At 45.5% G+C, this 13,812-nt stretch overlaps 1 protein-coding gene across 2 annotated transcripts in view; it reads right to left on the minus strand.

The window, feature by feature from the left end:
- KPNA1 (karyopherin subunit alpha 1) overlaps positions 1–13,812 on the minus strand; it is a 46,360-nt gene that overhangs the window by 25,831 nt on the left and 6,717 nt on the right. For both annotated transcript variants that reach the window (XM_064142991.1, XM_064142992.1), the window contains exons 2-6: positions 8,414–8,547; positions 6,952–7,059; positions 4,765–4,864; positions 3,903–3,997; positions 151–282 (exon numbers count right to left, since the gene is read on the minus strand). In XM_064142991.1, the coding sequence (XP_063999061.1) occupies positions 151–282; positions 3,903–3,997; positions 4,765–4,864; positions 6,952–7,059; positions 8,414–8,542 (564 nt within the window). In that variant the 5' untranslated portion in view covers positions 8,543–8,547. The remainder of the gene's footprint in view (positions 1–150; positions 283–3,902; positions 3,998–4,764; positions 4,865–6,951; positions 7,060–8,413; positions 8,548–13,812) is intronic.

The following is a 13,812-nucleotide window of genomic DNA, read 5'->3' on the forward strand; positions in this document are numbered from 1 at the left end:
ACTTACTGAGCTTTCTTACATGACAGCCTTGCTCCTAGGTAGGGCAGGGAGAAACATCTCACAGCAAACCAAAACAAATGCAGTGTAACAAACAAACCAATCCCCAAGCCACACACACAAAAAAACCTCAACACCATTCTTAATCTTTACCTGTTCCTGTACATCTTCAAACTCTGAACTAAGCAGCTCTATGAAGATGGGGACAGCTCCTGCTTGGATCACTATTCGTGTCTGAAGTGAATTTCCAGAGGCAATGTTTGTCAGGACCCAGGCAGCTTCAAACTGGAAAAGAAAATGCAAAAGAATTTATTAAAGGCCTGTCTCTGCCACATCAAAAAAGAAGACTAAATGTCTTGTAGAGGCAGAAGCAACTGGTGTAGATGAAGTATGAGTTACCGCTAATGGAGATGATTTAAAGAGTAAGAAACATAATCACTGAATTAAAAAGTTATCAGTATCACATGAAGCTAAAAGTGGCCAAAGTTTCTTATGAGAACAAGATACCTGGAGGTGTTTAAAAGATAGAGAGATGCAGTGCTGAGGGTTAAGGTCTAGCACCAGGCTTATGTGCCAGTTTGAGCTTAGCTGGGATATTTTTGGTGAGAAGAATTAGATGCTAGGCTGTGAAACAATAGTGATGGCTGTCACACTCACAGGCTTGCTGAGATGGATAAGAACAAGAACATAGATGTAGATAGTGGAGTCTCTCCCTGGCTCTGTCTGCAGGAACTTCTCTCCCTAACTTGCTAACTAATCCTTCTGCTGCCTAACCCCCCCTGGCTGACCCTCCAAACTCACCTTTGAACATAAGGCAAAGTCTAGGGTAAGGTAGAAGGAGGAGAAGGTGGGAGAAGGTGGCAGGGTGGTTGGGAGCCCCTGCTGGGGACTCTGGTTTCTGGGAGGGCTGCTGTGTTTCTGTTATCACTTTTTCACTTGTCTGTGTCTGTCTCTAGCTGTACAGATTGTCAATACCTGCTTGGGTATTGTGCTAAGCTGTAAATATGAAGCTTCATTCATTCAATTTCCAGTGGCTGAGTCCAGTCTGGGTGATTTACCAAAGTGGGGGGCAGAGAACACCCAAACCATCACAGGTTGGTAGACTTAAACAATGGTTGGACTCAATGATCATAAAGGTCTTTTCCAAACAAAATGGTTCTGTAACTGGTTTAGGTAAAGTATGAGATGCCACTAACTAATGCAGATGATTTACAAAGTAAAAACCATAACCATTGAATTAAAAAGTATCAGTATCACATGAAATTAAAATTCGCCAAAGTTCCTTATGAGAACAAGACACCTGGAGGTGTTTAGAAGACAGAGAGATGTGGTGCTGAGGGTTGAGGTTTAGCACCAGGGTTGGGAGACTTAAACCATGGTTGGACTCTGTGATCTTAAAGGTCTTTTCCAAACAAAATGATTCTGTAGGATCAGGGCTGCTGCAAGTTCTCGATTGTTATATTTTGTTCTGCAGTTATCCTACCTTTGGTCTGTTCTACAGCCTTTCCTTACTGGCTAAGAACCCACACACACAAAAAAAAGGAGTCTTCCTGCAAGAAGCCTAACACCTCCAGTGACTGAATGATTATTTTCTTCAAGACCCAAAGGAAAATTGAAGTTCTGAATTAGCGCTTTGGATCCTTTGATGCTATTTACTTTAATTTCAACTCACAAATTCTTTTATGCTGAAATGCAAATCTTAACACTGCCAGACAAAGATCTCAGATTCCAGACATCTAGATTTTGCCAGATTTCTTTCCAGCCCCAAAATAATGACACCATGCTAGAAAAATGTAATCCTATCAGACACATTTCAAATCTAGAGACCTAAAACACTGCTACAAGTTGAATGAAAAGAGAAAAATCAATGAGCAATAAAAATGGGAAGTTGTATGCTATCCATGACTCATTTCAACATTACTCATTTATTAAACTCCCTCAGTATTCCAGGAAAAATCCTGACAGACCAGCTAAAATTAGCCGTCCCTGCATGAGCAGCAAGAATTTAAGATATAGTTATAAAAGCTGAAAAGGAGACAGAGACAATCTCGAAATGTAAGGCGTGTAAAGGCTTTTAATGTTTAAGCGTTACTATGAAAGACTTCAGTTTAAAAACACAGCTAATCCTGCCCTCCTGACCAGCAGAACAAGAAATTATCTGCTGATGAGAGCAGAATAAACAATTCCAAAATGCACTATTGTAATACAGAAAGGATCCAGCCTGCAGTAAGGCAGAACAACACATCAGAACTGCAAGACTCATCGTTAATGAACTAGAGGCAAAATGGTCAGGCCAGAGCTTAAGAGCAACAGATCATGTAATTGGTTCCTGCAACATTACCTTCTTTGAAGTGGTGTACAAATCACAGAATCAGTCAGGGCTGGAAAGGACCACAAGGAGCAGCCAGTTCCAACCCCCTGCCATGCCCAGGGACACCCTACCCTAGAGCAGGCTGCACACAGCCTCAGCCAGCCTGGCCTCAAATACCTCCATCCCGGGGGCCTCAACCACCTCCCTGGGCAACCCACTCCAGCCTCTCACCATCCTCCTGCTCAACAACTTCCTCCTCACAGCCACTCTCACTCTCCCCACCTCCAGCTTTGCTCCATTCCCCCCACTCCTGCCACTCCCTCACAGCCTCAAAAGTCCCTCCCCAGATTTTTTGGAGCCCCCTGCAGATGCTGGCAGGCCACAAGAAGGTCACCTGGGAGCCTCCTCTTCTGCACACTGCACAGCCCCAACTCTTTCAGTCTGTGCTCACAGCAGAGCTGCTGCAGCCTCTGAGCATCCTCCTGGCCCTGCTCTGGACACACTCCAGCATCTCCACAGCCCTCTTGTCCCAGGGGCTCCAGAGCTGGATGCAGTACTGCAGGTGGGGCCTCAGCAGAGCGCAGTAGAGGGAGAGAATCCCCTCCCTGGCCCTGCTGGCCACACTGCTCCTGATGCAGCCCAGGCTCTGGCTGGCCCTGTGGGCTGCAAGTGCATACTGCTGGCTCCTGTTGAGCTTCTCCTCCACTACCACCAAGTCCCTCTCCTCAGGGCTGCTCTCCAGCCACTCACTGCCCAGCCTGCAGTTGTGCTTGGCATTGCCTCCATCCAGCTGCAGGACACTGCTCTTGTGCTTGTTGAACCTCATGAGCTTGGCTTGTGCCCACCTCTACAGCCTGTGCAGGTCCCTCTGGATGGATCCCTGCCCTCCAGCCTGGCTGCTGCACCACACAGCTTGGTGTCAGCAGCAAACTTGCTGAGGCTGCACTCAGTGCCTCTGTCCATGGCACCCACAAAGATATTGAACAAGACTGGTGCCAGGACTGATCCCTGAGGGACTCCACTTGTCCATGGAGCCACTGACAGCCACTATTTGGGTGTGGCCATCAAGCCAGTTCTGTATCCATCCTGTGGTCCACCCATTAAACCCATGTGGCACCAGCTTGGAGACCAGGATGTGGTGTGGGAAACTGAGTATTTCCAGGCAAAGCAAGTATGTTGCAAGGTTTCTGTTTCTAATCATGGATTGTAATTCTCAATTATTGTAATCAAGAATTTAAGTTGTGATTCCAAACATTTTAAACTTTCTGCTATTAAAAAAAACACTCAAAAGCATTAAGTTTAGTTTAACAGACTCTAATTAGTTGAGGTCCAAATTTCAAACTCTGTTTTAGCTACATGACAAAGTGTAAAAATGCCATCCTAGTGTTCATATAACCAGACTCAAACATCTCTCTCTTCTGGCTCCAGAGGTTTAGCTAGAAGCCCTAAAGATAATATAGCTTTTTTTAACCTAATGAAGAAAAAAAGAGCAGTCTAACTAATTAAACAAATCACTAATCATTTTTTCCTACCTAATTTGCATCATGAAATGCCTTCCCACTGTAAGAACACAGACACCTTGGTATTTGCATACCTGTAACGTGCAGTTTTCTTTCCGCTTGAGGAACTCCACAAACCTGGCCACCACTCCTGGTGTGCTTATAACTTCATCTATTGGGGGATTTGGCTCTAATGAAAAGCAAAGGGAAGACACATTATATTCTTCTGAAGGGAAATCTGCAAACTACTGCATCAAAATCATATCCCATGACAAAAAGGCCCCTCTTTGCTGTGTATTCTTTCTTACAGTACTGCTTTACCTTTACCAAAAGGCAGGGGATTCCTATGCATCACAACAGGGCTCCAGCCTGAACGGGGCAGTAATGGGATACTCTGATTTCAGCCAGCAATGTGCATTCTCAGGCAAGAAGGCCAACTGTATTCTGGGGTGCATTCAGAAGAATGTGACCAGTGTGACCAAGGGATGTGGCACCATTCAGCACCACTCTCTGGGCCCAGCCTTCCAGCCAGTTCCTGACCCCTATCACAGTGAATCTGTCCAAGCCACAAGCTGCCAGCTGTGCCAGGAGCTTGTTGTGGCAGACAGTGCCAAAGGCACGAATGCACTCAGTAATTTAGGCAGACCAAGTTCACAGTAGCAGTTCTGTGAAGTCACTCTGGCATGCACACATGCAGAAACTTCAGTAGATCAGCATATATGAGCCTTAGACACATTGTCTACAATATTTAAAGCTACACTCCAGAGTTGACATCACAGCTGTCGTAGTAGTCACACAGATGTCTAAAAAGCAGTGACTATGAAATACATCTAGGTGACATTTTGCAAAACAAGATCTACATCCAGATGTTTCTGTGTGAAACTCAATCTTTGTTGCTGTTAAAAGTATGTGCCAGGGATGCTTCTATGCTTTTCTGCAGGTAACTTCAGCCCTTACCTTTAGAAAGAAGCTTTCGGAACTTCTGGGTGGCAGAAAGCTGCTGTTCTGGGCTATTGGAGAAAATCATCTCAATCATATCAGAGGTGATGACTGCACTCTAGGATTCAGACATGACAGAAAGGAAGAGAGAAAATAAAATCCAGGGTTAGTGGGAAACTGGTATCAAGTTTCTCTCTTTCTGAGTAAGAACCTAGATAAGCCCATTACAGTCAGCAAATGAGTCAGTATACATGGACATCTGCACAAGCAGGATCACTCTTGAGCCTGGTTTTCATTTTCCCTAAGCCAAAATTCAGATTTTACTTAAGATGTGGCAAGAAAATCACTCTCCAGAATCGAATCTCTTATTGGCATTCTCTCTCCTTTTCTATCTCACCTAATCTAAAATAAATGCTCAACTGCCAGCTTCAAAAAAAGGTAGTTTAAATTGGAATAGTAATTAGTCAGGCAAGACTTCAAGGATGATATTGTTCACGTTTATGTAACATGTACCTTCAGATTCATTCTCTTAAATTTAATGCTTGTCTTCATCACCAAGTGAGAGCATTAAATTTTCCCTAATACTGATGGTTTCCAAATTAAATCAACGACTTCTCTTATGCCAGGTAAAATCACAGAATCAGTCAGGGTTGGAAGGCACCACAGGGATCAGCCAGTTCCAACCCCCCTGCCATGCCCAGGGACACCCTACCCACAGCCTCAGCCAGCCTGGCCTTAAACACCTCCAGCCATGGGGCCTCAACCACCTCCCTGGGCAACCCACTCCAGCCTCTCACCACTCTTGTGCTGAACATCTTCCTCCTCACGGCCACTCTGACTCTCCCCACCTCCAGCTTCACTCCATTCCCCCCAGTCCTGCCATCCCCTGATATCCTGAAAAATCCCTCCCTAGTTTTTTTTGTAGACATTCTGTTCATCACACATGTAAACTCAGGTAAAGAGGAATCAGGCAACTCAGACTTCTTTCTCTTCTTTTGATCTAAATTGCTACTTCCATAACCAGAGAAATAAGTAGATGACAATGCCCAAAATACCAAAGGTTTACCTCTTACAGCTCCACCTGTTAATACCTTGAAATGTATGGTATTTGGAACAGTAAGCTGTAAAATGCTAACATCAATGTCAGTTAGACCCCTTTCCTTACTTTTTACTATCTATTGATTTCATACAAGTTTCCACACAAATGATTAAATGGTATTTAGGACTTATCTGATGTTTAAGTATTATCCTGAAGAGTAAAACAATAAACTCTATCAGTGCTCTACCACATTGTTTATAGGCTTTTCCCTGTTTCTCAGTCGTTCTCAAGGCTGACATAACCACCAACAGAAAGCAAGACCAGCCCAATTTCTATGGAAACATCATTTGCACACTGAGTACAGACACAAGCGTGAAGATCAGTGAAAGCAACAGAGAGAAAGCAACAAACAGAGAGAAAGCAACAAACAGAGAGAAAGCAACAAACAGAGAGAAAGCAACAAACAGAGAGAAAGCAACAAACAGAGAGAAAGCAACAAACAGAGAGAAAGCAACAAACAGAGAGAAAGCAACAAAGAGAAAGTCTGTTTCCACAACAAGCTTTATTTCTGTAGGATGATCCTCTAGCTTGAAAAGGAGTTTAAGGACACATGTAGATAGCTAAATTAGGTCTGGCTGTGTTCTCAACACCCCATCTGCCATAAGTCCATTAACAAAAGATTTCAGTTGAGCCCATTTTTGCTTAGCAAACTGCAGTACCACACAGTTTGCTTTCTATTTTCAAGCATTATTATAAAATTCCAGCTTCAAAACCCCAACAACTCTGGCCAACAGCTGATAGAATTGCCTGTAATGATAATCATCACACCCAGGAACCAGTCAGCTTAGTCAGCTTGTCTGGAACAATGAGCATTTCTTAATTTCCTTGAAAGTGTGTCCACTTAACTACTCTATCACGTAACACTTGTCTCTCATGCATCTGTTTCAGGGCAGTTCACTAACACAGGTGCTTAGGAGCTGCTGTAACACTTGTCTCTCATGTCACCTGTTCCAGGGCAGTTCACTAACACAGGTGCTTAAGAGCTGTCCACAAACTGTTCAAATTCCATTTTTCACATCCTTCTGCAATTGCATTCCCCCCCATCAAGTCACTGCATAACAGACCTGTCCAGTTTCAACCAATTCTGTTCCTTCCTCATCACTTACAGAAGTCATCTCCATGTTGTTCATCTGAGCCTCGTGGAAGCCACCATCAGACATGACCTCTTCCTCCGCTTCTTCCTCAGCTGTTGCAACATTTCGGCGTTTGAACAACTGAGAAGAGAAAGATGTAATGTATCCTATTTAGCAAACATACACATAGGCAGCAAGAAAAATTATATATGCTACCAGCTGAAAGAAGCTACTATACTGGCTACACTGCCAGCAAAAGGAAACCATTTAGGCCTGGAGTAAATGAGAACAGTGATGCACTAAAATCCTGGCTCCTAACGTTTCTGAAAACATCTTGCTGATGCTCCCTTCTCTTCACTTTCCTCCTCTATCCACAAGCTACCTCCAGCTTCCAACTCATTGCTTTCTTGAAAAGGAAGCTGGGGCTCAAAGACCTGAAAGATTGATGTTTGTAACAATGTGCAACTTCAGGAAAGGCATTAAGGTCCTGGAGCAGGTCCAGAGAAGGGCAACAAACGGAGCTCATGAGGGGTGTGGAGAACAGGACTTGTGAGAAGTGGCTGAGAGAACTGAGGCTGCTTATTCCGCAGAAAAGAAGGCTGAGGGGATACATTCTTGCTCTCTACAACTCACCAAAAGGAGGTGGTAGCAAGCTAGGAGTTGGTGTCTTCTCCCTAGGAACAACTAAGAGGATTGGAGGAAAAGGCATGACATTGCACCAGGAGACGTTTAGGCTGGCTACCAGAAGAAACTTCACTGAAAGCTCTCAAATGCTGGAACAGGCTCCCCAGGGAGGTGACAGAATCCCCATCTTTGGGCACGTTTACAGGTGACAGAGGCATGGTGCTGGGGTGTGGTAGTTTGGGGGGTCCCAGGTTCCCTCAAGAAGACCACGGAGACAAAGTCCCATCCCAGGATGTTGTAACATTGTTATTGTACTTCGCTTTCTGGTATCACAGCTTATAAGACAGCGCCGGGCTGACAGCACAGAATTTCTTAGATCAGGAAAGTCCCTCAAGATCGGAGTCCAAGCGTTAGCTTCACACTAACAAGTCCTTGACTAAACCAAATCCCTCAGCACCATATCTAAAATATCGCTCTCTCCCTTCTCTTCCCCTCCCTGCTTCTCCTCCCTTCATTTCTTTTCTCCGGGCAGGGTGTGCATCCCTCCTCATCTGATGGTTTGTGTGGGGGAGATGGCTTCCAGCTGGCTGGGTATCCTGCCTGGATCTTGTGCTAAGCTGTAAGTATAAAGCTTCATTCCATTTCCAGAGTGGCTGAGTCTAGTCTGGGTGATTTTACTTAAGTATGGGGGGGTGGGTAACACCCAAACCATCACAGGAAGCAAAATCTGCAAGTGACAATGATTTCAGACTGACCATGCATGAATACTGCAGAGTAGAAACAGCCAAGAAGGGGCTTGGGAGCACCAGGAGGAGTGCAAGACAAGACCTGTCAAGGAGTGGTTGCAGTTACTGCAGCTCTAGTACAGTACCTGTTCCTCCCTCTTTTGCTTCCGTAGCTGAAGGCCCTCTTCCTCCCGCCTGCGACGCATCTCATCAGGGTTTAGAGACTTGTTCTTGTAGCTCTTCAGCCGGAAATTCTCTTTGCCTGAGGTCGTCATGATTCCTGCAACATGCAATGAAAAAGAGAAGTTGGGAAGGAGTTACTCTGCAACAACACATCATTTCACAGTCTGTTTCTACCTCTTCACCTCTGTAACCATGCACTTCCCACCATGCCCTCCTATATGCTGTCGCCTAACTTTCACTGACAGAAGGTGGAAAGCAAGATTTCCCCAAACTGTCGCTTCATTGTGCAGTGCCAGACCAACACACTTTTATTTGACTCTCTGAGGTTGCAAGGCATGAAGCAAGTGAAATATTTGACTAATAAAGAATTGATATCTGTAAGGGAGAGCATGAAGCCTGGGCTAAAAAGAAAACTGCACTAATCAATCCTACCATTTATCTACACAGAGAATTAGCACCACTAATTATATTCCACTATATTCACTCAAAATTGGAAGGGTCTTAGCTGCTTTTTAGCTTAGTTCACTTTGCAAGTCAGTGCAAAGTGATTTCTTCTCACACGATGGATCCACATTGTAAGTTAACACAACACAACTCTATGGTTTCTATCCAGACACAGCCTACAAGAAAAATGAAAAGGATAAAGAACTTTAGGCAAGGAAGGTTTAATGATAGAAAATACTCACTTCTGCAAAGAAAGCAGTGCTACTCATTCCCTTCTTCATAGTATCAACTAGGTTGGAAGAGACCTTCAAGATCAGTCAGTCCTATCTAGCACCCAGCCCTGCCCAGTCAACCAGATCATGGCACTAAGTGCCCCAGCCAGGCTTGGCTTCAGCATCTCCAGGGACAGAGACTCCACCACCTCCCTGGGCAGCCCATTCCAATGCCAATCACTCTCTCTGACAACAACTTCCTCCTAACATCCAGCCTAGACCTCCCCTGGCACAGCTTGAGACTGTGTCCCCTTGTTCTGTTGCTGGGTGTCTGGCAGCAGAGCCCAACCCCACCTGGCTACAGCCTCCCTGCAGGTAGTTGTATACAGCAAAGAGGTCTGCCCTGAGCCTCCTCTTCTCCAGCCCAAACACCTCCAGCTCCCTCAGCCTCTCCTCACAGGCTGTAGCCAGGTGGGGTTGGGCTCTGCTGCCAGGCACCCAGCAACAGAACAAGGGGACACAGTCTCAAGCTGTGCCAGGGGAGGTCTAGGCTGGATGTTAGGAAGAAGTTCTACACAGAAAGAGTGATTGGCATTGGAATGGGCTGTCTGGGGAGGTGGGGGATTCGCCATCCCTGGAGGTGTTTAAAAGGAGGCTGGATGAGGCACTTCATGCCATGGTTTAGTTAATTAGAAGGGTTAGGTGATAGGTTGGACTCCACGATCCTAGAGGTCTTTTCCAACCTGGTTAATTCTGTGATTCCTCAGTGCGACCTCTCTACCTTTAGTCCACCTGACATCAGTAGTGGGTCACATTCTTGGCTGGAGTCTGCAATGTTCTCATCTTTGAATACAGTTTTCTTCTTCTCCATGAGAGTGTTTCAAGATCCTCTCAAGCTTAACTCCTCTCCTTTGTGTTTGTCTGATTGATGATGCTTTATATCAGTGCTCACACAGTTAATGATTTAACTAGGTTCCTACACTCTATGTTCTCTTTGCCTTTCTCTATATCAGTTCTGTCCTTCAGACACAGCTTGGCTGTGATCTCCACTTTCATTTTTCAAGATGCAACCTTTCCCATAGACTAAACCACAGAGGCAAAATAAGTTTAAATTGCCTCACTCATCTTCAGCAACTTTATTGTGGCTTAACTGAAAACCTTTCAGTGGTCACTTTACCCCATGGCAATTTCTTCACAGCAAACAGCAAACTCTGGATCTTCTCTGCACTACTGAAAAATAATGCTACTTCTGATAGAAACTGGTGATGGTTGTCATGGAAATGTTGTACCCATTCTTTTATTTCCTAAAGATAGCACAGTATTTTCCACACTTTTGGCACACTTTCATCTACAGATCAAATGTGCTGGCAAGCACTTTGCATGGTGCAGTCTTTGGTATTTTGTGCAGCTCAGCTCCAATCTCTACACAGCACTTTGCCCCTTGCTTTGACTGCCACGAACAAAGCTATTTTTAGGAGAATTAAAACCATGCTTCCATTTCCCTGTATTATGATGATCCAGTTCAAGACAAGTACACTACAAATCTGGGGATGCTCTCCAGTCCCCTCATCATCCTCACAGCACTCCTCTGGACCCTCTCCAGCAGATCCCTGTCCCTCTGAAACTGGTGAGCCCAAAACTGAAGGCAGTGTTCAAGATGAGGTCTCAGCAGGGCAGAGTAGAGGGGGAGGAAAACCTCCCTTGATCTGCTGGACACACTGCTCCTAACACACCCCAGGCTCCCATTGGCCTTCTTGGCCACAAGGGCACATTGCTGTGCCATGGGGAACTTGTTAGCCACCAGCACCCCGAGGTCCCTCTGCACAGGGCTGCTCTCCAGCAGGCACCTCCCAGCCTGGACTGCTGCAGTTCATTCTTCCTCCCCAGGTGCAGGACTCTGCACTTGTCCTTGTTGAACCTCATCTGGTTCCTCTGTGCCCAGCTCTCAGCCTGCCCAGGGCTCTCTGGATGGCAGCACAGCCTGCAGCTGTCTCAGCCAAGCCTCCCAGCCTGGTGTCAGCAGCAAACTTGCTGAGCAGACTCTGTGTGCCCTCATCAATGTCATCGATGAAGATGTTGAACAGGAGTGGCCCCAGCACTGATCCCTGGGGGTCACCACTGGTCACAGCTCTCCAGCTGGACCTGGCACCATTGATCACCACCCTCTGAACTCTATCTTGTAACCAGTTCCTAACCCACCTTACTGCCTGCTCTTCCAGCCCACACTGCCTCAGCTTGCTCACTATAATGTCATGGGAGATGGTGTCAAAGGCCTTGCTAAGGTGAAGGTAGACTACAGCCACTGCTCTCCCTGAATCTGCCCATTCAGTTATGGCATCATAGAATGCTCTCAGCCTTCTTCTCTTCCAAGTGCCTTGAGATGCCCTCCAGCAGGAGCCGCTCCATCATTTTTCCAGGGATGGAGGTGAGGCTGCCACCATCTCAAGCTGTGGCAGGGGAGGTCTAGGCTGGATGTCAGGAGGAAGTTGTTGGCAGAGAGAGTGATTGGCATTGGAATGGGCTGCCCAGGGAGGTGGTGGAGTCACCGTCCCCAGAGGTGTTGAAGCAGTCTGGTTGATTGGCCAGGGCTGGGTGCTAGTTTGGGCTGGCTGAGCTTGGAGGTCTCTTCCAACCTGGCTGATTCTATGATTCATACAAATGTCCTTGGCCCATTGATGGAGCCTGTCCAGGTCTCTCTGTAGAGCATTCCTACCCTCAAGTAGATCAACAATCCCTCCCAGCTTAATGTCAAGTGCAAAGTTACTCAATCTCATTACCCAGTTCATTAATAAAGATATTAAAGAGAACTGGCCTCAGTACTGGGCACTGGGGAATATGTATTCCCTTGTGATCAGCTGCCAACTGGGTTTAAGAACATTCACCACCACTCTTTGGGTCCAGCCATCCAGCTGGTCAAAGTGTCCACTCACCCAAGTCAAGCTTAATGTAGCTTCAAAAATGATGTTAGAGCTATAGCTAAACAGAGGTAGACTACACAGCCTCAAACAGGATTCAGACTTCATGGACTTCCTGCCAAAACCTGGAGTAAGAAGGGGACTTCTTAGTGGGATTGCTGCACATCTCTGTATTATTCAAACCTGTTTTATTCCACTGGCTTCCTAATCCTACTCCATTTTTCTCCATGTCCAGTAGTAGGCCTTAGTTCACAACTGTTTCTGTTTCAGCATCCTTATAAACCTGCAAAACAGCAAACTAAGTAATCCTTCCAATCCCTAGCAAAGCTGTTTTGTTCTAGTTTCAGGGCCACTTGGCAAGTTGGACTTGCTTAACAATGAGAAAAATCAATTAATGCAAGGCCTGCAAAGACATACAACTTTGCAGCACATGGAATGTGAAACCATGGGCAAATAAAAACACTTCCAATATTGGCTGTTGCTCAAAACCAAACAAAAAAAACCCTGTTCAAAGTGTTATCTGAACAATGATGAGGACACCTGAAGTCGAGTTTGAACACTTGAACGTCACCTCCTCATCTTCCACAAAATGAAAAGTGGCTAAAAATGTGGTCAAAATAAAAAGAAACAACCACCATCTAAAAGTTGTTTCTGCACAATGACTAATCTTGGCGTGTCAGTTATGTGTAGCCCCAGGGAACGTTCAGGGAGACCTTCCTGCTTAGGAAAAAAATGGGGATTTTTAAGAGGCATGCCTAAAAGCAGGCCAACAGCAGCTTGTCAGACCCCTGACCTTCCTGGTTCTTTTACACCCAAAACCACATAGAAATAAACAAAACCAAAATATCAAGGAAGCCTATTTCTGGTTACAGTGAAAAACCACTACCAGAAATGGAACTGCTTGCCACTTGGTGCTGTCTCAGAAAGCCATCAGCAGCCTCTGCTTCCAGAGAAGTGCAGACAGCCTCACAGGGGGCACTTAAACAAAAATTAACACTTTCCAAAGATTGTGCTTTATTTTACTTTCTGTTGTTTTTTAAGAGGTTCAGTAGTCATGCATTTACACAGCTTGTATTGGAAAGGCTTTACCAAAGAGCAGTCATTACATACACTGCGGCGAGCACTTTAATAGACATTCACTATCACATAGTAAATATTACTATCACGTAGCAGATGTTTCCAAGATGTTTGAAGTTCCACGGTTTGCAAAGGTCCACTTTGACCTAACAAGGTAGCATTTACAGCTTTCCAAGTTGCACAAAGCTTTTAACTTGAGTAAGAGGGCAAAACACCTGACTCTCAAAGCCAGGTTAACGTAAAAGGAAAATAGCTCCAAATTTCTTTACCGAACCTTTCTGATTTGAGTTGCAAACTCAAAATTCCTTTATTCCAAAATCACAGAATCATAGAATCAAGCAGGTTGGAAGACACCTCCAAGAGCATCCAGGCCAACCTAGCACCCAGCCCTGCCCAGTCAACCAGACCATGGCACTAAGTGCCTCAGCCAGGCTTGGCTTCAACACCTCCAGGGACAGAGACTCCACCACCTCCCTGGGCAGCCCATTCCAATGCCAATCACTCTCTCTGACAACAACTTCCTCCTAACATCCAGCCTAGACCTGCTCTGGCACAACTTGAGATTGTGTCCCCTTGTTCTGTTGCTGCTTGCCTGGGAGAAGAGACCAACCCCACCTGGCTACAGCCTCCCTTCAGGTAGTTGTAGACAGCAATAAATCATAGAATCAGTCAGGGACACCCTACCCAATGAGGTCATCCCTGAGCCTCCTCTTC

Source organism: Pogoniulus pusillus, chromosome 5 (genome assembly GCF_015220805.1).
Source record: "Pogoniulus pusillus isolate bPogPus1 chromosome 5, bPogPus1.pri, whole genome shotgun sequence".
Taxonomy (NCBI): Eukaryota; Metazoa; Chordata; class Aves; order Piciformes; family Lybiidae; genus Pogoniulus; species Pogoniulus pusillus.